The sequence below is a fragment of the Anomaloglossus baeobatrachus genome, chromosome 5 (genome assembly GCF_048569485.1).
Source record: "Anomaloglossus baeobatrachus isolate aAnoBae1 chromosome 5, aAnoBae1.hap1, whole genome shotgun sequence".
NCBI lineage: Eukaryota > Metazoa > Chordata > Amphibia > Anura > Aromobatidae > Anomaloglossus > Anomaloglossus baeobatrachus.
The window spans coordinates 169,859,871-169,884,458 of record NC_134357.1 but is presented as its reverse complement, the minus strand read 5'-3'; the positions used below and the strand labels follow the sequence as shown (position 1 = coordinate 169,884,458).

The 24,588-nt window shown below is 45.4% G+C and overlaps 1 protein-coding gene across 1 annotated transcript in view; it reads left to right on the top strand.

Moving 5' to 3' along the window:
- Nucleotides 1-24,588, top strand: part of CDHR1 (cadherin related family member 1) — a 366,668-nt gene that overhangs the window by 149,189 nt on the left and 192,891 nt on the right. Inside the window, 5 exon segments of the mRNA XM_075347300.1 lie at nt 904-1,047; nt 5,842-5,920; nt 6,449-6,549; nt 13,571-13,774; nt 14,813-14,965. Coding sequence (XP_075203415.1) covers nt 904-1,047; nt 5,842-5,920; nt 6,449-6,549; nt 13,571-13,774; nt 14,813-14,965 — 681 coding nt within the window.

Sequence of the window (24,588 nt, the reverse complement as noted above, 5' to 3'; positions counted from 1 at the left end):
CCCGCCGGTGATATATCTGCGCAGGCGAGAGATCATGGTCGGCGCTGTGCATGACAGCAGCGTTATCCTCGTACCCGACCATGATCTCGCGCCTGTGTAGATACATCCCTGCGGGCGCGAGGTAAACTGTTTTTATGCTTGGCCCGCGATAGGGGCAGAGAGAACTACGCCTGCACGAGACTTGGACGGCAGCGTGGAATGATGACGGCAGTGCCATATTTGTCAATCATGACAGGAGTACGGCGAACAAGGCGACAAGGAGGGACAGGAGCCGAAATAAAGACCGCCCATCTGGCCAACACAGCTCATTAGCATACAACACGGTGTGATTTTAGAAAGTTCTTTTTGGGGTCTGCAAGGGGGTCAGCAACAAGGTGCACCTTCATAGAATGCAGCACAGGAGCTGCAGAAGGTGACACTTTTGGTTTAATAGTCAAAAAACTGGTGACAGGTTCTCTTTAAGGAAATGTTATGAGGATATTGAATTTTATATAGTCTTCTTCCATTTTCATTTAAAGGTTTTTGATTTGAGCCAATATAGAAAGTACTGTGATGGGCTATAGTTAAGTTTAAATTGCTGCCTCACAGCTTTGTGTCCCTTTATGTAGATGTGGTTTTTTGGGTTTCATTTGCATTGATGGTGTTGTTGCCTCAAGACATCATCAACTCTCTTAGCTTTTTTTTTCCCCACAGAGCAAATTAAATGTGTAGGTTAATTGGAAGTTAGACAGAGGTGAATTTGGGTTCAGTAAGCAAGACAATTTCAGCACAACGTTATTGTCCTGCACTATGCTTTACAGTGAGATAGTTAGCAGAACACACTTTCCATGCTACATAAGGTTATATTACAGTGGCCCTTGCTCTGAACAGCATTAACTTATATATTTATTTTGCCTTTTGAAGGATGGTGGTGGAAAACTGCGTGGCAAGTATCAAGTATTTACATCAACTACTACAGTGACCATTAACGTGGAAGATGTACAAGACTCACCACCAGTGTTTGTAGGAACGCCATACTATGGTTATGTCTATGAAGACACTATACTGGTAAAGTATTTTGTTCACCCTAGACTTGAACAATATTCATTTTAGCAAAATGATAAAGCTGAACAAGCCTTAAGTTGTAGTCTTTCCCCTTTCCGTCACACTTGTGCTTCATTTTAGCAAAATGATTTGACCTGTTTGTATTTCAGATTGTATTGTATTTTGATCATCTTACATTGGTAAGCTGACATTATTATAAGAAAGCCCTATGTTAAAGCACTACTTCAGTGTTTGTTTTTTTTATTTCACCGCTTGAGTGATGTTTTAAATGTAAGTTCCCTGCCTTCTGTCTTATACTTACCTGCCGTGGTCTACATCTTTTTCTAGCAATGTTCCCATCGATCTACAGCAATTTGTGACCTGCCGGCAGCTCTAGTGTTTTATGGAACATGCTGGAGGTCACAAATCACTGCCACTCTATGAGAGCCTTGTTCTGGCCTCGTTCTGGCTCACACAGCGTTACATAGAGAGTTTGTGTCATAACTTCTGACTTTCAGCCAGTCAAAAATTATGAGCACAAGATGACGCCACAAGACAGGAGCGATGCTGAAAAAGGGTAAAAATACATGAAAGTAAGTATACGCTAGGAGCAGTGGCCGTAGATTTAAAGCACAAATATACAGCTAAAAAAGAACCCGCTTAACTATATCTAAAGGACATTAAAATAGTATTCATACCATGTGAACTTTTACACATGTTTTTCACATTAAATACACAAATGTAAATTTATTTTATTAGGATTTATGTAATATACCAACACCAAGTGGCAAGTCTGAAGGAAATGATACATGGCTTTTCTAAATACAGTACCTTAAAAAGAAAAATCTGAAAATTGTGACCTACATTTATATTTAGCCCCCTGAGTCAACACTTTGTAGGGCCCCTTTTGGTGCAATTATTCCGGCAAATCTGTGGGGGTATGGCTCTACCAGCTTTCCACATCAATGTTTGCCCATTCTCCATTAAAAATAGCTCTAGCTCAGTGACATTGGATGGTGAGCGTTTGATGAATAATTTTCAAGTCTTGGCACAGGTTCTCAATGGGAACTAGGTCTAGACTTTGACTTGGTCATTTAAATACATGAATTGAATATGCTTTGATCTAAACCATTCCCTTGTACCTCTTTCAGTATGTTTAAGGTCTTTGTCATGCTGAAGGTGAACCTATGCCCCAGTCTTAAGTCTTTTGCTGCCACTAACAGGCTTTCCTCCAGAATTGATCTGTATTTAGCTTAATCCATATTCCTATCAACTCTGACCAGCCTCACTATCCCTGCTGGAGAAAAACATCCCCACAACATGATGCTGCCACTACCATGTTTGATGGTGTTGATGTTGTTTTCAGCCTGAACTGCAGTGTTAGTTCTCTGCCACACAGAGCATTTTGTATTTGGCCCAAAAAGTTTTACTTTGGTTTCATCTGACTGGATCACCTCCTTCCACATGCCATGTAAGGGAACAGCAAGATCAGATAAGACTAAAGTAGAACTTTTGGAGCTAAAATGCAAAAGAGAATGTGTGGAGGAAAAATAACACTGCATGTCACCCTGAAAGCACTATCCCCACTGCCACACATGGTGGTGGCAGCATCATCCTGTGGTAATGCTTTTATTCAGCAGGGACAGGGAAGCTAGTCAGAGTTGAAGAGAGATGGATGGAGCTAAGTATAGTGCGATCCTTGAGTAACAACCCTAAATATACTACCAGAGCTACAAATGGATGGTTTAGATCACAGCATGTTCATGTGTGGGAATGGCCCAGTCACAGTCCAGACCAAAATATCAAAGATAATCTGTGGCAAGACTTGAAAATTGCTGTTCACAGATGTCTCTATCCAATCTCACTGAGCTAGAGCTATTTTGCAAAGAAAAATGGGCAAAACGTTCAGACTCTTGATGTGCAAAGCTGGTAGAGATATACCCCCAAAAGACTTTCAGAAGTAATTTCAGAAAAAAGCGGTCCTACAAAGTATTGACTCAGAGAGCTGAATACAAATGCATGTCTATTAGGTAAAAGACAGCACATCACTATATTTTCTTAAATACTTTTAATTAATTCATATATCATAAATAAAGATCCAGTAATTTAACATTTTGTTACATCATTTTCACCACTGTGAAGAAAGACATGCAGATGGCAATGAGATACAGACCTGTGTTCTGCAGTCAGACTCTTCGTGTGGGCAGTTCTAAGGGCTGCACTAGATTAATCATGGAGGAAGAGGCTCTTCATTGATGATCGGGGACCATACCTACAGCGAATTTTCAGGGGACCTCCCCCTTCTCAAGCTTGCAATCTTCATTAATTTCCGTTTTTACAATAACACACACCATGTGACCATGGTCTCTCTCATAGATATGCATTGAGAATTGAGAACTTTTGACATAATTACTGGGTTCTAGACAGTCAGAAGTTACTGTCACAAGATGACGTCTCAGGGTCATTGCTAAAAGTTGAAGACGCCGAAAGGTGTGTATATCAATCCTATCACCAGGTATTAAAACACATAAAACAAATTAGGTCCAATTTGCTTGATACAGGTATACAAATGGTATACATTCATTTCATTAACAATAATGTCCACAAAAAAATTGCACTATTTCTAAAAGCAGGTGTTGCTAAAACACCCATTTTCTTATCACATTATATTCACAAGAACACATTAAATGACATTTCTTAATTAACCCTTTAGGAGAAATTATATGAAGGGAGGACATCCAATAGACTTCTCTGTGCACCAATCTTTTTAGTCTGTTTTACATTAATATACAGTATTTCCTCTAATAGTATTCATTTTAACTCAGAAATCATGTACTTAGACTTCCAAAAATGTCTTGCCACTGCAGTTTCACCAATTTTTTTATTATGTTCAGTGGTCATTAAGTTTTCTTTACCATTACTTTTATCAGCTTCCCATATGTTGTGATAGCCGAACGATGTTCTGTAAGTTGTGATGTGATGTCTGGCCCATATATCCCAGTCCACATGGGCATTTAAAAAAAAACCAAAACAACATTTGAAGAATTACATGTAAAAAAATATTTTGGAGGTACTTTTATACCCATCGTAGAGTGGGATATGGGGTCTCCTTTAATAATGGCTCTACAATACTGGAAACTCATACATAAGTATGTACCATTCTTTTCGGTTTGCAAAAAAAATTGCTTAGGTTCTTTTGGAATATTAATATCTGATCTTACTAAACTATTGGATATTGTTTTTCCTTTTTCATAGACAATCTTGGGAGGATTTTTAAACAGTTTTCCATATTTAGGATCATGCTGCAACAGGCCCCAATTCTTCTTAATTGATTGTTTAATTAACACAAATTTTTCATCAAATATGGAAATAAAGACACATATTTATCTATCTTTTTTTTTCTTCTTCTTCCTCACTTTTGCTCTTGATCTCATTGCAATTTCCTCACGTTCTTTAACACCTGTATTTTTATTATAACCCTTCTTCACAAATTTCTCAATCATAATTTCCTCCTTTTCATGACATTCCTTTTCATCAGAACAAATCCTGCCTAAACATGTGAATTGACCATTAAGTAAACCTGTAAAAACGTTTAGAGCATGATGACTGTCTATTTAATGGATTATTTTCATCAGTTTCTTTGGTATAAATAGTTTTTTTTAAGAGGACATTTTCAACCATAACCTTCACATTTAGGAATTTCAATTCTTTCTATTTTTAGCTTGAATTTAATGGATGACACCTATTGATTTATTGATCAAATGAATGGACTTCTTCAACAGTTACTGACCAAAGAATAAAATTGTCATCAACAAAACAGACCCATAAAGTAATATTTGGCCCAATTTCACAGGAAAATACTTGATTTTCTTCAAAATCTGATATTAAAATCTGATATTAAAAGCGCTGTGGAATTAATAGCGCTATATAAGTGAATAAATATTATTATTATTATTATAAATATTAGAAAAACTTGGCGCTGCAGGGGACCCCATTGCAGTTCCCTGTAGCTGCAAGCAAAAGTCATGACCAAGTGTAAGGCAGTTTTTACTCAAAATTACGTTCATCATTGACAAATTAAACACAATGTTCTGGTTACTTAGCTTAGGGCCCTCACACAATCGGTCTCTAACTCCTTGAATATCCTTCTCATTAGGAATATTAGTTTACAGACTAGATAGGTTAAATGAACATGATAATTTTACTTGTGTCAAATCCACTGCTTCAATTCTGAATAAATAAATCTTCAGTATCTTTTAGGCAATTTTTTAAAAGATCTACAAATACCGCAATCTGTTGGAAAGCTGAATTAACCACAGATACAAGGGTCTACAAGGGGTGTCTTTCAAATTTTTATGGATTTTTGGTAACAAGTGTAGCAATGTTATCCATAGGTTATCTTTAGTAAGTCGATATTTAACGTTCATATCAATAATTCTTAATTCTACTTCTTCTTGAAAAATGTAATCAATCCCTTTTTTAAGAATGGTGCGATTGCAGGGAAATAATTTATAACCTTTTTCATGAGCTAGCTGTTTAAATTCTTCATTTTTACAATTGCACTTCACAATTTCCTGATTTATATTTTTAAAGTATTTAGAAAACCATGTACAATTTTTTACATTTCACAAATATTTGCTACTTAGTGTTGGTATTTCACAAATAAATCCCAATTAAATAGATTTACATTTATGGATGTAAAGTGAAAAAATGTGGAAAAGTTTACAGGGTATGAATACTTTTTTAAGGTACTGTACGTGTTGGTAATTAAATATTTGTCTGATGTTACTATCTAAAATTTATTTGTTATTTTGCTAGGGATCGGAAATAATTACTGTGATTGCTTTTGATGGAGACAGAGGAAATCCCAACAATATTCAGTATACGCTTTTGGATGGTAAGCAATAATAATAGTTGTGAACATTTTCCTATAGCAATAGCATTAAAAGGAACCCCATTGGGAAAGCATCATGGGGCACATAATTGGTCCTTTCAAATATTCTCCAAGGAATTCATGCTCCAGTTCTTGGAATTGTCTACTGTCTTTTACTGATATAGATAGCACGAGCGGCTGAGCCCAGTGAGATTGTGGTGCTAATGTACGCTGTGGTTGTAAAGTCAAAACTGTAGCCAGTTAACAAAGACCAGAGCAGCGAAAGAGGGGCAGCGCTGGAGAAGGAGGAAGATGTTTTTTCATCATCTACACCCTATGAATAAAAACCACCATCACGGACAACTCCTTTATGTTGTATGCCAGTGTTTTCATGCTCCCCTAACCTGTGTTACTGATGAGCAGGTTTCTCCCTCTCCACAATAATAGAGATTTGCTAACTACCACAACAATACTGAAAACAGAATTATCTTTTTTTTTAAAAAAAAAAATATATTTTCATGACTAAACACATTTTTTTTCCATTTTTAACAGGATCTGACGGAGCTTTTGATATCAACAATGTTACTGGTGCTGTCACTGTCATTAAAAATCCCAATGAACTGAAGAAGGAAGTATATGAATTGAAGATCCAGGTACAGAGACTAAATTGTATTTTCATGAAAATGTAACTATTAATTGTGGTGTTATTAGTTATTACCACGATAGAATATAATATCAACTGGATGGGATGGGCACAAAAGCTGCATCCATACGATCAACAGATGGTGTAATATACAGCCAATCTTACGATACATATGCTGGGATCAGATTTCCTGCAAATTTCAGTAAATGCAAAGCTCAATCCCAACTATTACATCTAAGAGGTTTCATAGAAGGAAAGGGTAAATTACGGGATACCAATAGCACGGTTTCCAATCCCCTGCAAACCTGATAAAAGTTCCTAGGTCTGACATGGGCTTTGCCTATTAGGCTTGATACGGTTTGAAGGTGTCACCAAGTTTTTGATACCCTGTCTGAGAGTGGCCTGAGGTAACGACACATTGCTGGAATGCGGGTTTTTGCCCCTACATTAGGCTGCTCTCACATTTCATGACACAATTCTCTTTAACAGTTTTCCCATCAGTTTTATCATGGCAGGATTTAATGCTTGGGAATTTTAGCACTTTGTAAGCAAATTATCAAGGGAAGGATCCAATACAGTTTTCTCATTTTTTGTTTCTGATTTCTTTCTTTTCAATTCTGTCTTCTTGCACTTTTGAGCAGACCACAATTGTCCATTTACAGGGATTTTGTCACCAGATTTTTTTATATGAAAAAAGGACAAACATGAGACAAACATGACGTAAGGACAGATACCATTATTCCACTGATGTGTCTCTTACGGAACTGCTTGGTGTAGTTTTAATAAAATTCCTGTTGTCTCTGCTACAGATCTAGCAGATATCTGAATGCTGAGTGCTGTATAACCCCGCCCACATCATTGTATTGGCAGCTTTTTGTGTACACTGTATATTGACAGAATGCTGTCAACTAGTCCTGTAGTGATAATATCCATCCCCTGCTGATTAAACACTGATTTTATTGAACCTACAATAAACATCTCAGTAAGATCCTTACCCCTTCATCATGCTTCTCTCAGACTACATATCATAAAACTTCAGATAGATTCCCTTTCAGATTAATTACATCAATATGTAAATGTTACAAAATACTGTTTAATGTAGATTTACCTGAATTCTCAGGTAAACTGGAGTCACATAACGAAAGCATGAATCTAAAGGTGGTGTCACACACAGTGACGACGACAACGATATCGCTGCTCAGTCGCCATTTTTTGTGACGTAGCAATAACCTCAACAGCGACGTCGCTGTGTGTGACACATAACCAGTGCTTTTTTTGCGGTGGTAAAATCTGAAGAGCGCTGAGGATAAGCACCTCTGGCTCTGTCCACATGGCTAATTTGTAAATTTGCTATATCATCAGCCATTGGCTGGAGCAGGGTGACCTCTGTGTCTCCCCCCCCCTCCGATCTGATTGGAGCTAGCATCCATGTGACGCTATCCCTCCAATCAGATGCGGAGGGGCGGTGGGTGCCCACCCTCTTCAAGATGTTAATGGACGCTGAAGATCGATGTCACGGCCGGTCACCCCGATCTGCTGCCATCCGGTAAGGTATTTGCTCCCCTCTGCTGTCTTCTACCCCCCCCCGACCTCCGTTGCCCCCCGTCATCCGATTCAACCCCCACCACCGACCTTCGCTCCCTCCCACCTGCCCTGTAATCACTGTGCTGTTCCTGCCACCGCCGATCGGGTCCCCCAGTACTCGCCCCCCCTGACCCCCAGTGCTCACCCCCTCCCTGCTTCCCCCTGCTACCACCGGCGCCATATCTGCTCCCAGCTGCTAAGCGGTAACACTAGAAAAAAAAAAATCTCACACTTACCGGTCTGCAGCCTCCTGGGACACGTCTGAACGGCTTCAGGACCTGCCGGTAATCAGCTGGTGCAGTCACGCCACGGCATCAGCTGACAGTCTAAGCCCAGCGGTGGGGCAGTTTTTTTTACTGCTCAGCTGGTTTAAGCGATCAGGTGATGCTCTGAGTTTACTGCAGCAGCTGATTACCGGCGGCTCCTGGAGCGATCAGTCGTGTCCCGGGATTTTGCAGACAGGTGAGTAGTTTTTTTTTGCTCTGATGTATCAGCTGATTGTATAAACAGCTTTTATACAATCAGCTGATGTGTCATGTGATTCATGTCCTTTAACCTGACACATCATCTGATCGCTTTGCCTTCCAGCAGACCAATCAGATGATATTGGATCTGGATTGGACGGCGCGGGACCCTTGACCCAGAATTACTGCGGAGGGGGGTTCTTTATTTCAATAAAGATGGAGTCACTAATTGTGTTGTGTTTTATTTCTAATAAAAATATTTTCTCTGTCTTGTGTTTTTTTTTATCTTTACAAGAAATTCATGGTGGCCATGTCTAATATTGGCGTGACACCATGAATTTCAGGCTTAGGGCCAGTTGATAATATACAGCTGGCCCTAACCCCTTATTACCCAGTGAGCCACCCGTCACCACGGCCGCTGGAAGAGTTGGATACAGCACCAGAATATGGCGCTTCTATGAAAACGCCATTTTCTGGGGAGGCTGTGGACTGCAATTCGCAGCAGGGGTGCCCAGAAAGCTTGGGCACCCTGAGCTGCGGATTCCAATCCCCAGCTGCCTAGTTGTACCTGGCTGGACACAAAATTTGTGCTAAGCTCACGTCATTTTTTTTTTCTTAAATTATTTCATGAAATTCATGAAATAATTAAACAAAGGGCTTCCCTATATTTTTGGTTCTCAGCCGGGTACAAATAGGCAGCTGGGGGTTTGGGGCAGCCCGTACCTGCCTGCTGTACCTGGATAGTATACAAAAATATGGCAAAACCCCGTCTTTTTTTTTTTTTTACATTTTACGTTTTTGGGCAAAAAACTCCTCCATACAGTCTTGGCTGAAGGATGCTGAGCCTTGTAGTTTGGCAGCTGCTGTCTGTTCTCCTGCATACACTAGTGGATGGAGGATGCTGAGCCTTGTAGTTTGGCAGCTGCTGTCTGCTCTCCTGCATACACTAATTGATGGAGTATGTTGAGCCTTGTAGTTCTGCTCCCCCTGCCTCTCCCTCCTGCATACACTAGTGGATGGAGTATGCTGAGCCTTGTTGTTATGATCCGGAACCATGGAAGACCACCACAAATCATTGGCAAAAGGTGGCAAGAGCATTGGCAACTAATCTGGCCGCCATCCCCTTACTAACCATCACAACTAGAAGTAGCCGAGGGGTGAACTAACATCCTGTGCACCGCGAACCCAGCCGGAGAACTAACTATCCTAAAGGTAGGAAAGATGAATAACTCTCTGCCTCAGAGAATAGACAAGAATAGCAAGCCCCCCACATTCAAAGACTGCAGTGATATAGGAAAAACACAATACACAGGTAGATGACAGGATTAGCAAAAGGTGAGGCCCCCGCTGACTAAAATAGGAAAGGACAGGAAAGGGGACTGATGGTGACCAGAGAAAAACCCTGCAAAATACCAACTTCCTGATAGTACAAAAAGGCCCTCAGATCGCTCGATCTGAACTCCGTCCTATACCAGGTGCCCTTGTCATACCAATGAACAGAAAACAAGAATTATAACAAATTCAACAAGCCACAAACACATGGACCCAAAGAAGCTATACTCCACACAGAACTGCAGGGATTTCCTCAACAATCCACTGAGGGGGAAAATCCCTGGAAGGAAATAAACTGAAACCAACCACAACAAATGACAAACCCAGATAAGCAAAAAAAAACAGACAATAAATAAAGAGCAAGCACTTATCTGGAGTAGATGTGGTGTAAAGCAGGATTAAGCAGGCTGGAGATACCAAGAACTGACATCCGGCAACAGCCTGCAATCAGACCAGGACTTAAATAAGCAGAGAGTTAGCAAAGGAAACACCCACTGCACAACACACCTGGTCCAAGTCCAAACCATTCCTGGCCACCAGAGGGAGCCTCCCAGCAGCCAAAACATAACTAACATTCACAACACCTTGTAGTTCTGCACCCCCTGCCTCTCTCTTCAGCATACAGTACCATATGTATTATGTAGTAAACCGTTCACAGGATCTCCCGGTAGCACGACAGCAACGACAGACAACGACAGATCCTCCCCACCCCCCCTCCTCAATCTTGGCCGCTGGCGCCTAACAGCACCCGCCCCCACTCCTCGTCTCAGAGATGCGTACCAGCAAATATTTTTTTACAAAAAAAGCACTGCACATAACAATGATCAGACCCCTGCTGCGAGATCGCTGCTCATTCTTGAATATTCCAGGTCATTTTTTGATCGCTGCTATCCCGCTGCGCCACATGCATCCTTGTGTTTGACACCGCAGCAGCGACGGTCGCGACGACTTTGAAGGCAGTGACGTAGGACTGAAGGCAGGACAAGGACGTGTTTTTGCGGTGTATTTTACAACGCCCCCACGACTCCGATTGGTGGTCATAACAGCGTTCCGATTGGGTAACTTGCCGAAGGCGTTACAGTGATTTGATTCTTTAAGTTCCATTCTTTGTTCCATGTAGTAGAGTCTCTATCTGGTGTCGCTAGTGTGTCGTTCTTTTTGTGTCTTCCTTTGTTTGGCATGGACACCCAGTCAGGCGCCACTGTAGTGATCACCAATCGCAACAGATTGGCGTGAAAAAGGCAACGCAAAGGCGCTCTAGCGATCACCAATCGGAACAGAGGGGCGTGAAAAGAGGCAAAGCAAAACATGTCTAGGGGTAAACACCACGCCTCTATCAAGGTATGAGTCGTCGCACAGTGACGCGTGTGACACGTTCCAACGACCGTCGCTATGATCGCTGCTCCGTCGCTGCTTAAAATTACATGTTTGACAGCTAACTAGCGATCATATAAGGTCGCTGTAACATCACAGGAAATGGTGACGTAACAGCGACGTCGTTGTCGTTGTGTGTGAACCCAGCTTAAGGCTCAAGTCAGAACCTGCTGCTTTCGTTTACTATAGTGCAGATGTTGTGTTGGTCAGAAAAATAATGCTAAACTGCTTTTTCCAGAACCTTCAAATAGAATTTTGAATGACAGAGGTCTTATAACTGCCTGAAAATTCATCTACTTCAGCATACTGCGATGTTACTTCTTGCTGGATGTATTTATATAACCCACATTATATGAAGGATTCTTGTGTATTATGGAACAGCAGGAGGGATAGTTTAGAAATAAAAGAAACAAAGCTAAACCCTAGTACAGACTTCTTAATATGATGTGGCTGCTGCTGGCTCTGTATATTTGTAATAAAAGACACACATTAACTCTTTTCTAAGCAACGATCTCCTGCAGAATAGCCCTTTGCAAGCATTTACAGTATGTTCTTATCTTGTAGAATAACCCTTTACAAGCAACTATGTCCTCTAGTATAATATTATTTTGCAAGCAGCTAGCTTCTTCTTTTGTACGTAGAATAACCCTTTATAAGCAGCTATTATTGTAGTTTTATACACCTAGTTGGTAATGTGTTAGGCCTGCAACACACATCCGTGCCGCCGGCACGTGTTTGTCATTTTTTGCACGTACCGGCGGCACAGACACGTTAAGCAATGCTACCCTATTGTAGCAGGCACACACACATAAAACCACACGGAACGTGTGTCCGTGTGCGTTTGTACGTGTGTGCGTTTTTCTAAACGCTGACATGTCAGTGTTTTTTCCCGCAGCACGGGTGTCACATGGCCTGCACCCGTACCACATGAGTGTAGTGTGGATGCGGTCCCGTGTGACACACGCCGGAGAAAACACAAGTGTCAGAGAAAAAAAAAAAACCTTAACTCACCTTCTCCAGCCCTCCTGTCTATGCCTCTGCTGTCACTTTCTGCCGACCGCCGCTCATTATTCTCATTTAATATTCACTTCAATGCCTGGCAGCAGCAGCAGCGGGGAGACGGCAGGGCTGTAGACCGAAGATCAGCACCACGGACAGCAGGAAGGACCACGTGAGTATGCAAATTACCGGTTCGACGTGTGCTATCGCGGATAGCACACGTAGAACACACGTGGCCCGAATGTACCAGACACACGTACTTACCTGGACGCAACACGCAGGGGAAATACATGTCTCGCGGCACATGCGTGATTTTCACGTGAGTGTGGCAGAGGCCTTACACTGTGGAATTTCCTTGTGAAAACTTCCCAGCAAAAACGTAATGTGTAAATATGCACTTGGACTTTCCTTGCTGCTGCCCCACTTCTTGCTAGATATAGTTACAGTATATAAGAAACTTATAACATTCTGGTGTACTATGGAACATCAGGGAGAGAAACAGGCTAGAATTAGCAGCATCTGAGATAAATTCTGTAACTGCTTTCTTCTCTGTCGCTGTTGTGAGTTCTATATATTTGTAGCAAGATTCAAATTAACCCTTTAGAGGCAGCTATGTCATCGTCTTGCATATTAACCCTTTAGAAGCAGCTATGTCCTTCTCATTCAGCAGGGCGGCATTATACACAAAAGGCATCTTATTACATAATTGGTAAACAAAAAAAAATCTATACATATTTTTGTATGACGTTCAGGCTCCAAGCGGTAGGTAAGAAAAATGTATTCGTAATTTGCATTTCTATTACTCATTATATTCTATGAACCAGAAAAAATGCACATCAAGTGAATTAATCTTTTAACAGCAAATCATAGCAGATCTAAGCACAATGATCCATTTACCATTCAGATGATAAATATTTTGTACTCTCGCATTGTTGGTTGGTACCTCTTAAAATAATAAAACCTCACCAAATTTTCAGCTCACTCTGCTAAAATATAAGTAAAAGTTGCATACCTACAATACTAAAGGAAAATAATTGACTTGTTTTGTTTGACCTAATGCATAATTTTCCATTTATTAACACCCCCATGTATCCTTGGCAATAACTTTTTTTTTGAATGGCAGGTGACCATATTCCACACCACTCATACACAAACTGTGTGCCCCAAAGCTGCCATTGTTTTGCATTGCAAGACCTTTTTCCTATCAATATGCCTTGCAGTAGTCTAAAGTCCATTAAATGTCATATAGATATTTATTTGCTTTTTTTATTTTCATAGGTGTCTGAACTCACTATTGCCGGTGATGTTGTGGGTCAAGCCTTTACAGTTGTTACCATAAGAGTTGTGGATCTAAATAATCACCCTCCAACATTTTATGGAGAAAATGGACCTCAGAATCAATTTGAACTTACCATGTATGAACATCCCCCAGAGGGAGAGATACTGAGAGGCCTTAAAATCACAGTCAATGATTCGGATCAGGTTTATATTTTTTTTTTTAGAATTTGTTTATACAGATGTGTCCACTCCTAACTTTTGTTGAATTTGGTGAAGAACTATATTTTCACACAACACAAATTCCATGTTAGTGTTACACGCAAAGTAGGAAGTGTCCGAATACACTGTGTGACAGCTGCGCTCAGACCCACGGATGTTGTCACTACAAAACACACAACAAACAAGGGGGACAATGGGGGCACATTTACAATGATGGGCCCTGCAGCTAGGACTCACCTCAAGCTGTTTCCTGAGCTCCCTAGTGTCCCTATACATGGTGTTTCAACCCATTGCCAAGCTGGATATCTAGTCCCTCACTAGCCCTGCAAACACCCTGGCTAGTGAGATGGCCGGCGAGAGACACTAGTCCCACCACTGTACTAATCAAGAGGCAGGGAAAGGTAGACAAACAGGGGAATATGACACAACACAAACGTGATAGCTGCAACAACATGGCTCCAACAACTGGATAAGCAGCAGAGATCCAGCAGCTCCTAGATACATGCAGTCACCTGGGTGGCCAGGAACAGAAAATTCAATTTTCGGTGGAAGCTGAAAGATGGGGGAACTACTTAAAGGAGTTGGGATGGGTCACACACCGGCTGCACATAAGGTGATTAGCTGGGAGTTGCTATCAGCAAAAACTGACATTAACTCCTGCAGTGCTAACAGAAAGCAAATATGTTTAATTTAGTGAGCCACCCAATAATGAGTGAAGCGCTCAGATCACAGAAACGTCACACATCTCTCAACCCTGAGAGATACCTATGACAGTTAGCATGTATCCCTAAAAGCTAACAAACCCTTGAAAGGCTGAACGCACTTTACAATCATTAGCTTTCAATACATAACTGTAGAAATTCCCTAAAAGTAGAGGGTTGTTTATTTATTAAAGTTCAGTTTTATTATGCCACACATTAAGTGATATGTTGTGCCAAGACACAAGATTAGGAAGGACACGTCGATAGTTGTAAATGTGATTTTCTATATAAATATATATAAAACATTTTTGTACAATTATAGGGTGCAAATGCCAAGTTCAACCTGCGTTTAGTTGGACCTGGTGGAATGTTTCGAGTAGTGCCACAAACTGTACTAAATGAAGCTCAAGTGACAATAATTGTGGAAAACTCTGCAGGAATAGACTATGAAAAGTTTCATTTGTTAACTTTTAAGGTATGTTTAAGCAATTTTCTTATTTTTTTTTCAACCATACAAAGAGTTATATTGCTAAAAGTATGATTTATTTAAGAGCGCACTATTGAACGGTGTTGTATATATGAATATTGTACAAACACAGTTTATCGTACACACCATACTATACAGGGACTAGCTGGCAGCAGCCCATCCTTATTGTATTTGCCTCCGACTGCTTCATATAAAGAGTAGAGGTTACAAGGCTTAAAAATATAAAATCTGAGTAATGAATAGATAATTGTGGTCATATCCTAACTAAATTCTTATCCACTTCTATCATTGTGCTTCTGAGAAAGAGAGTCTAGTCAACACTAGAGATGAGCGAACCGGTCGCGGTTCGGCTCGAGTTCGGTTCGCTGAACGGAGGTCTCGTTCGAGTTCGGTTCAGCGAACCAGTTCGGCGAACCACTCGAACCGCATAGGAAACAATGGGAGGCAATCACAAACACATAAAAACACCTAGAAAAACCCTCAAAGGTGTCCAAAAGGTGACAAACAACTCACAACACAAACACATGGGAAAGTGACAAGAACAAATTCTCATGCGAAAACAAAACAGCGTTACAAGGAAAAGAGGATGAGACACAGATATAGGCATGGCATGCCCTTCTAAAAACATGTAAAACACCGCAAGGTGACTCCAAGCGGAATCTCCCTTTTTTCCAAAAATTGGGCCACACACACACCCACCCCTTCAGTGGCAGCACTTGTGCCCCAGTTGTACACTTCACAGGTAGATTTGCATCAAGCACATTCTAAAATACGCCATCCTTAATCATTCCCAGGATGACACCGGGGTAGGTAGCAAAGTCTTTACTGATCCCAGCTCTGTTCATCTTGGCTCCTTTTAAAAAACACAGCAAGCAAGGGTTACTCCAAGTGGAGTCTCCCTTTATTCCAAAAATTGGGCCACACACACCCACCCCTTTAGTGGCAGCACTTGTGCCCCAGTTGTACACTTCACAAGTAGATTTGCATTAAGAACATTCAAAAATACGCCATACTTAACCGTCCCCAGGATGACACCGGGGTAGGTAGCAAAGTCTTTCCTGATCCCAGCTCTGTTCATCTTGGATTATTTTTAAAAACACAGCAAGCAAGGGTTACTCCACGCAGAGTCTCCCTTTTTCCAAAAATTGGGCCCCACACACACCCACCCCTTCAGTGGCAGCACTTGTGCCCCAGTTGTACACTTCACAGGTAGATTTGCATCAAGCACATACTAAAATACGCCATCCTTAACCATTCCCAGGATGACACCGGGGTAGGTAGTGTGGCGCCCTGGACAAGCCAGGTGCCACAGAGCACAACACCCACACACCCAACACTCCTGGTCAGGCACACCGAAGTCAGACACAAAACCCTTGTTGCCTTCCTCCAGGGACTGATGTCCACACCAGGGGGTGGGCCAGGCGGTTGGCCCTGCCCACCGAGGAGTTCACAGTCCTGGAGGTGGGAAAAGTAAAGAGTTCAGAGTTCAGCTAGGGAAGTGAAAGTGGAAGGAAGGAAAGTGGCAGCTGAGCAGACTAAAGTTGGTCCAGGTGTGTGGCCCAGACAGAGCAGCAAGGTTGGCAGACGGTGGTGACCGTCTGCAGGAGTGGCCTATCAGAGCTTACCGTAACGACCGTGGACGGGCGGTGGCCCAGCGGTACCGGACCGGTACGCAAAGAGAAGCCAGCACAATCTGGCAGGGGCTTACGGACCCCAGCAAGGCTAGGAGTCGCCATGAATTTGCCGAATTCGTTAGTGAAGGGAACCTCCTGGGTTTCCCAGCAGCCAAGTCCCGACAGAAGGCAACAGTCCAACCAAGAGAGGGAGACACCGCCACCGCCAAGGCAACCGTCTCCCAGGGCCAGAGCCTGCAGGAAAAAGGGGCTCCTCCAGCCCATATCCAAGCTGGGGAGCGGGTTACCGGTGGGAACCCATTGGAACCATGTACCGTACATAGGTGCAGGGAAAGGCAGTCACCATCAACCTGCCGGGAGAAACAACACCGCAGCCATCTGTGGGACCCGTCCATCCAGCCGTGTGTTTTACCGAGAACTGTGTCCTCATCATTGGCTGAGTGAGTACCACCGTGCCGTGCGGCACAGCGCTGCCCCCGCGACCCTGGACCTCACCAGGCCCTGTAACCCGCCTGTCATTCATCCCTACCCCCATCACCGGGCCCCGGGACAACCAACCCCCTATCCACAGAGGGGAGAACTAACAACAAGGCTGCTCCCTGTCACCGCTCCCGGAATCCCTGTCTAGAGCAGTGGTGGTGTCACCAATATCACCACAACCGTGGGTAGCATCACGGACAATAATCAAATCCCCACAATCAAAATCCCCTTTTCACTCACGGGCGAGGAGCGCCGCTCGAGTCACCGGGATCCGGCCCACCGCTCGAGCCACCACCGAGCAGCGGCAGCAGCAGCCGGACCCGAGCAGTGGGAGAGCGCAGCGTCCCCTCCTCCGCCCGCGACAACTTGGCGTCACGAACAGGATCCTACCGTTCTACCAACTGGTGGAAGTGCGCCTTGTGTAACCGCCGGAGGTGTCCGGCCAAAAAATTTGTGAAGCCGCCATCTTGGGCGCGAAGAATTCCCGCTCGAGCATCTCCTCGAGTAATGGAGGCGCGAAGGCCAAATCTCCGCCCCTGTAGAGGAGTAGCAAAAAAGAGACTAAGGGGGACTGATGGCGTCTGGCTGCATGTAGCCCACGGCTATAAAAGCAGAGACGCCAGGACTCTGCAGCGATACTGGTTTCCTGGAAGACTTTATTGCCAAAATGCACAGTCCGACCACCAATGAGGACGCCCCCGCGCCCGGCACGGCGATGTGGCTGAGAGACTGGACCGCCCCGCTGAACAACAGTCTGCAAGCCCACATGCAGCTCCTCCTGGAGGAGTGGGAGACCGACATGGCGGACGTGGTGGCGGCTATGAGGAGACGCGAGGTGTAAGAGGATTTGGAAGGGAGGGTGAGTGACCCACGCCCCTGTACCCCTAGCGGGTCAGTCATCACGGCCGAGGGACCCGGTCTACCCCCCGCTCGCCCTGCCTCCTCCCCCACTACCCGTGTTAGCTGCTGCCGCCCCGCCACTAGACCCGCTACCTATTCAACCGGTAGCGATACCCTGCCAATCCGCCTCTGCGGACCGACTGGCTGCAGACACGCGGAGCCGGCCTTAATCACCCCTGTGGGAACCGCCAGGATCGCAGCCCCTTAGTGAAGACATATCGGAGGCCCCGGCAAGGATGGCAGCAGGCGCTGTGCCCAAGCCCAGGACCGTGGAGTGGATGAAGGCCAGAATAATTGAGTTTAACCAACGCCAGCAGAACCAGATATGCCTTATGATGGAGCAGTGGACCAATGAGGTGGAGATGCTCAATGCGACTGCCCCGATGTACGGGATGGGAATAGATGTGACGGAGCCAACAGGTGACCCACGTCCCTATGTCCTAACAGGACCGGCCACTGCGGCTGAGGGGCCCGGCCCAGTCTCGACTCACGCGTCGCCCTTACCATTACTTATGGGGCACCTCAACGTGAACCCACCTGACCTACTGCCCCACACTACAGCAGAAGAGTCTGATGTGCTGGATACTGGGAGCCGGGAGGCTGCGGCAGCTGGCGGCAACCCGCCTGACGCAGAGACAAGTGAGAGTGACTCCAGTGACTCCAGCTCCAGTGCGGAGCCCACCCTTGAAAGTGAGGAGACAAGTGAGCGTCTCCGCTACGTGGGAGAACCGGTAGTTTATTACACCGCGCGCAATGGTGGGAACGGATACCGGGCACCCCTGTCACAGCAGGCATGTCACTGCATGTTTAATATGCTGGTGGTGGAGGATGGGGCCCCTCATCAGAAGAGTCGGAGTGATGGCAGCGGAGTACCGTTGCAATTGTCCCCCGTTGGGACCACAAGAGTGCTGTTAACAGTTTTAAAAATGAATAAAAAGAATAATTACAGGAGAAGATTCACCTGATTGTCAGCTTGATTGAAACCGGTCGTTGCCGGCAACTGGTCCCCGTTGGGACCCCCTTTATGCGTATAAACTACTACGGACAAGCCCGAGAACTGGCAAGGCAACCACAAACTTGTGGCATGTAAATAATGTTGTTGTGGCTTTCACCGTTACCGCCTCCGGAGAGGCAGATTGGAGGAAGGGCCCGCAGTGGAGCAGGCTGGGGCCCAGCCACCACCGGAACCGGTGGCGATCCTCTGGGGGATTCAGGGGTTCCCCATGGACGTGGGTCCCCTGAAAAGGACAGAACCTGCTCGGTTAACTTGCGCTGGACTGGGGTCAAGGGGTGCTACCTGTTTGCTTAGGGGCAGCATCAGGGCCAGGTTGCTTGGGTGGGAGAGAGCGGAAGCCGTAACCGTTACGCAACGTTTAAATAAGAGTACCTCCCGATGTGGGAAGATGTTATTTTAATTGTAATGTGTTACCATTTTTCTATTTTTCAGTTTGTGAAAATAAAACGGGTGATGGACGGGCAGCCCGCGGACGGTCTGCATTTAACTAAGGGGGAATGTGGCGCCCTGGACAAGCCAGGGGCCACAGAGCACAACACCCAGACACCCCACACTCCCGGTCAGGCACACCAAAGTCAGACACAAAACCCTTGTTGCCTTCCTCCAGGGGCTGATGTCCACACCAGGGGGTGGGCCAGGCAGTTGGTTCCGCCCACCGAGGAGTTCGCAGTCCTGGAGGCGGAAAAGTAAAGAGTTCAGAGTTCAGCTAGGGAAGTGAAAGTGGAAGGAAGGAAAGTGGCAGCTGAGCAGACTAAAGTTGGTCCGGGTGTGTGGCCCGGACAGAGCAGCAAGGTTGGCAGACGGTGGTGACCGTCTGCAGGAGTGGCCTATCAGAGCTTACCGTAATGACCGTGGATGGGCGGTGGCCCGGCGGTACCGGACCGGTACGCAAAGAGAAGCCAGCACAATCTGGCAGGGGCTTACGGACCCCAGCAAGGCTAGGAGTCGCCATGAATTTGCCGAATTCGTTAATGAAGGGAACCTCCTGGGTTTCCCAGCAGCTAAGTCCCGACAGAAGGCAACAGTCTAACCAAGAGAGGGAGACACCGCCACCGCCAAGGCAACCGTCTCCCAGGGCCACAGCCTGCGGGGAAAAGGGGCTCCTCCAGCCCATATCCAAGCTGGGGAGCGGGTTACCGGTGGGAACCCATTGGAACCATCTACCGTACATAGGTGCAGGGAAAGGCAGTCACCATCAACCTGCCAGGAGAATCAACACCGCAGCCATCTGTGGGACCCGTCCATCCAGCCGTGTGTTTTACCGAGAACTGTGTCCTCATCATTGGCTGAGTGAGTACCACCGTGCCGTGCGGCACAGCGCTGCCCCCGCAACCCTGCACCTCACCAAGCCCTGTAACCCGCCTGTCATCCATCCCTACCCCCATCACCGGGCCCCGGGACAACCAACCCCCTACCCACGGAAGGGAGAACTAACAACAAGGCTGCTCCCTGTCACAGCTCCTGGGATCCCCGTCTAGAGCAGCGGTGGTGTCACCAATATCACCACAACCGTGGGACACGGACAATAATCAAATCCCCGCAATCAAAATCCCCTTTTCACTCACGGGCGAGGAGCGCCACTCGAGTCACCGGGATCCGGCCCACCGCTCGAGCCACCACCAAGCAGCGGCAGCAGCAGCAGCCGGACCCGAGCAGTGGGAGAGCGCAGCGTCCCCTCCTCCACCTGCGACAGTAGCAAAGTCTTTACTGATCCCAGCTCTGTTCATCATGGCTCCTTTTAAAAAACACAGCAAGGGTTACTCCAAGCGGAGTCTCCCTTTTTTCCAAAAATTGGGCCACAGAGACACCCCATCAGTGGCAGCACTTGTGCCCCAGTTGTACACTTCACAGCTAGATTTGCATCAAGCACATTCAAAAATACGCCATGCTTAACCGTCCCCAGGATGACACCAGGGTAGGTAGCAAAGTCTTTGCTGAACCCAGCACTGTTCATCTTGGATCATTTTTAAAAACCATAGTTACCCAGTGCCCAATCAGCGACATGTAATGTCCCTGTCCATGCTTACTGGTCCAAGTATCGGTGGTGAAATGCACCCGTTCACACACAGAGTTTCTCAAGGAAGCGGTGATGTTGTGTGCGACTTGCTGGTGTAACGCAGGCACACCTTTCTTAGAGAAGTAGTGGCGACTGGGCATCTGGTTCTGGGGCACAGCGACAGACATAAGGTCTCTAAAATCCTGTGTGTCCACCAGGCGGAAAGGCAGCATTTCGATAGCCAAGAGCTTACAGAGGGATAAAGTCAACCTCTTAGCTTTGTCATGGGTCGCAGGAAATGGCCTTTTTTATTTGTCCACATCTGAGGGACAGAGATCTGGCTGCTGTGTGTAGACGGTGTTGAGTAGGGTGTCCCTGGAAAAATGCAGGTTTGTGAGGAAAGTGCAGGCATACACATGATGTTGCCTTCATCCAACGTTGGTGCTAACGATGTCTGAGAGAGCTGTACACACGCACTTGTTTCCCCATCCAAACCAACTGATGGGTTGCTGGTTGATGGGTTGCAACAAGCAAACTGCCTGTTGCGGTTACAGTGGTGCAAGTTGTGCATGGAAAATCAGGTGTGACAGCTGTCCCCACAGTCCTAGAAGATAAAGAGCGCGCGGATACACTGGAAGGGGCTGGCGGTGGATGGTTCGCTCCACTAGGCCGCATTGCAGCACGGTGTGCTTCCCACTGGGACATATGATATTTATTCATGTGACGATTCATGGAAGAAGTTGTCAAACTGCAGAGGTTTTGCCCTCTACTAACAGAATCACGACAAATTTTACAGATCACATAATTTGGGTGATCTTTTGCTATGTCAAAAAAGGACCAGGCTAGGCAAGGCTTAGAGGGCATGCGACCTGCTGATCCACCCCGACTAGTGCTCAGAGGCACATTGGTGGCTGAGGATGCAGTTGTAGACGTGCTACCAGTACTCCGACTCTGTCCAGGAAGGTGCAAGGTAACTTCGTTGTCAGTTGCATCCTCCTCCACCGCCTCTGTTGACCTCCTCGAGTGCCTGACTGTGCTTTGACAGTAGGTGGGATCTAGAACTTCCTCATCAATTGTTGTGTTTGCACTCCCCTCACCTTCAGACCGAGCCTCTTTTTGCCTTGACCGAATATTTAAGTTGTCATCCCAATCTGGTATCTGCATCTCATCGTCATTAGTATGTTCCTCACTGTGTATTACAACAGGTGTTTCAGTTTGTGAATAAGGGTCAACATTATGCTCAGAAACTTGTTCATTACGGCCTGAATCTGAGTCACAAAGGTTCTGGGCATCACTGCAGACCATTTCCTGGTCTTTACTCACTGTAGCTTGGGAGCAGACCTCTGATTCCCAGGCTATAGTGTGACTGAACAGCTCTGCAGACTCAGCCATCTCCATTCCACCATACTGTGCAGGACAGATGGAGACTTCAGAGCTGGGAGAAAGCAAGTTTGATTGGGATGACAACTCAGAGGACTACAGTTGAGCGCGGTTCGTGGTTCGAGGTTCTCTAGTTCGCAGCTCGAGTGATTTTGGGGGCTGTTCTAGATCGAACTAGAACTCGAGCTTTTTGCTAAAGCTTGATAGTTCTAGCTACGTTCGAGAACGGTTCTAGCAGCAAAAAGCAGGGCTTTTTACAGCTACAGTGTGCAGGAGCCATCGCTGGCAGCCTGCCACAAGCTGGTAACCAAGATAAACATCGGTTATCCAACCAAAGCGCTTTGGTTAGTAACCCAATGTTTATCCTAGTTACGTGCAGGAAGCCCACACTTCCCCGCTCAGCTCGCTCCGCCCCCTCCTGCCCCCGGCATGTACACACGTACACACACACACACACACACTCTGCACACATGGTCCCGCTCGGCTTACCTACGGTGATGAAGTCCCGACCTCAGCGCTGTCACTGTCCTCCATGGCCGCCGCTTGTCACATCACCTTCTCTCGCTTCCGACCCGAGACTGACTAGCGGTGACGTCACGGGCCTCTCGCGATACTTGGCTGTGAAGGCGGCGGTCATTGAACTCAGTGACAGGTGCTGTCAGTGTGCTGGAGATCAGCGCAGGTAATGTACCTCGCTGACAGCAGCACTTGTCATCCCCTGCAGTGACCTGGGCTGACCCATTGATGCTAGCTCAGGTCACTGCATTGCTCTCCCAGCCAATGGGGAACATTCTGCTCTTCATTGACTGGGACAGTGTGGATCGTCATGGCAACCCCTTGGATTACACCAGACCTGGATTTGTTTTTCTTTCTAATAAATTGGTTAAAGAGGGAATGTATTGGGGAGTGTTTTTTAAATAAAAACGTGTTTGTCGTCTATTTTTTTTTATTACTGACTGGGTTGGTGATGTCTGGTATCTGATAGACGCCTGACCTCACCAACCCCAGGGCTTGATGCCAGGTGACATTACACATCTGGTATTAACACCATATATTACCCCGTTTGCCACCGCACCAGGGCGCGGGATGAGCTGGGGCGAAGCACCAGGATTGGCGCATCTAATGGATGCGCCACTTCTGGGGCGGCTGCGGCCTGCTATTTTTAGGCTGGGGAGAGTCCAATAACCATGGACCTCCCTAGTCTGAGAATATCAGACCCCAGCTGTCTGCTTTACCTTGGCTGGTGATCCAATTTTGGAGGGGACCCCTACGTGTTTTTTTTTTTAAATTATTTATTTAATTTAAAATAACAGCGTGGGGTGCCCTCAGTTTTGGATTACCAGCCAAGGTGAGGTTGCCAGCTGTGGTCTGCAGGCTGCAGCCGTCTGCTTTACCCTAGCTGGCTACAATACTAGGGGGAACCCTACGTCATTTTTTTTTTCATTTTTTTGGCTAAATACAAAGCTAAGCACCCCTTAGTGCCACATGAAAGGCACCAAAGGGTGCAAAATTACAAAATGCAGGAGAGTGGGACATTTTGTGTCTTTCTGCCATTATAATGACAGAAAAGACTGATATGAAGTGCACAAGCACAAGAAAATCACCAGAGCGCTCTACGCTGTGAAAAACAGTAGAAAATGGCACTGGAGTGAACATGTGACCGCCTCATGTAGGATGAAGCTATGGATCCTGGGTAGATTTATGCATTTACCCTCCTTCAGTTTTTTTGCAGTACACAAAAAAAACGGAAGGCACACGGATGACAAACAGATGACATACGGACCGTCTACGGAACGGAAACGGATGCCACACGGATGCACCCGTGAAAAAAAAACGGACTGTTTTTTGCAGACCGCAAAAATGGATCGGTCGTGTTAATGTAGCCTTATTCTGATCTGCCGTTTATAAACAGCAGGCAGAAATAAGTGAATAACGCCCCCCAGCGTCAGAAAATCTCCGGGGTTTCAGGGCTAGCTGAGACCCTGGAGATCATGATTCAGGACGGTTTTTCCGGTCCCCGCTCACGTGATCACAGGTATACACCGTACACTGATGATCACGTTACAGTAAATGACAGCGCCGGTAAAAAATTATTTATCTCCCATCTGGCATGAACAAACACTTCTTGTCCACTTTTTCTCCACTTCTTCTCCACTTTTTCTCCACTTTTTCTCCACTTTTTCTCCACTTTTTCTCCACTTCTCCA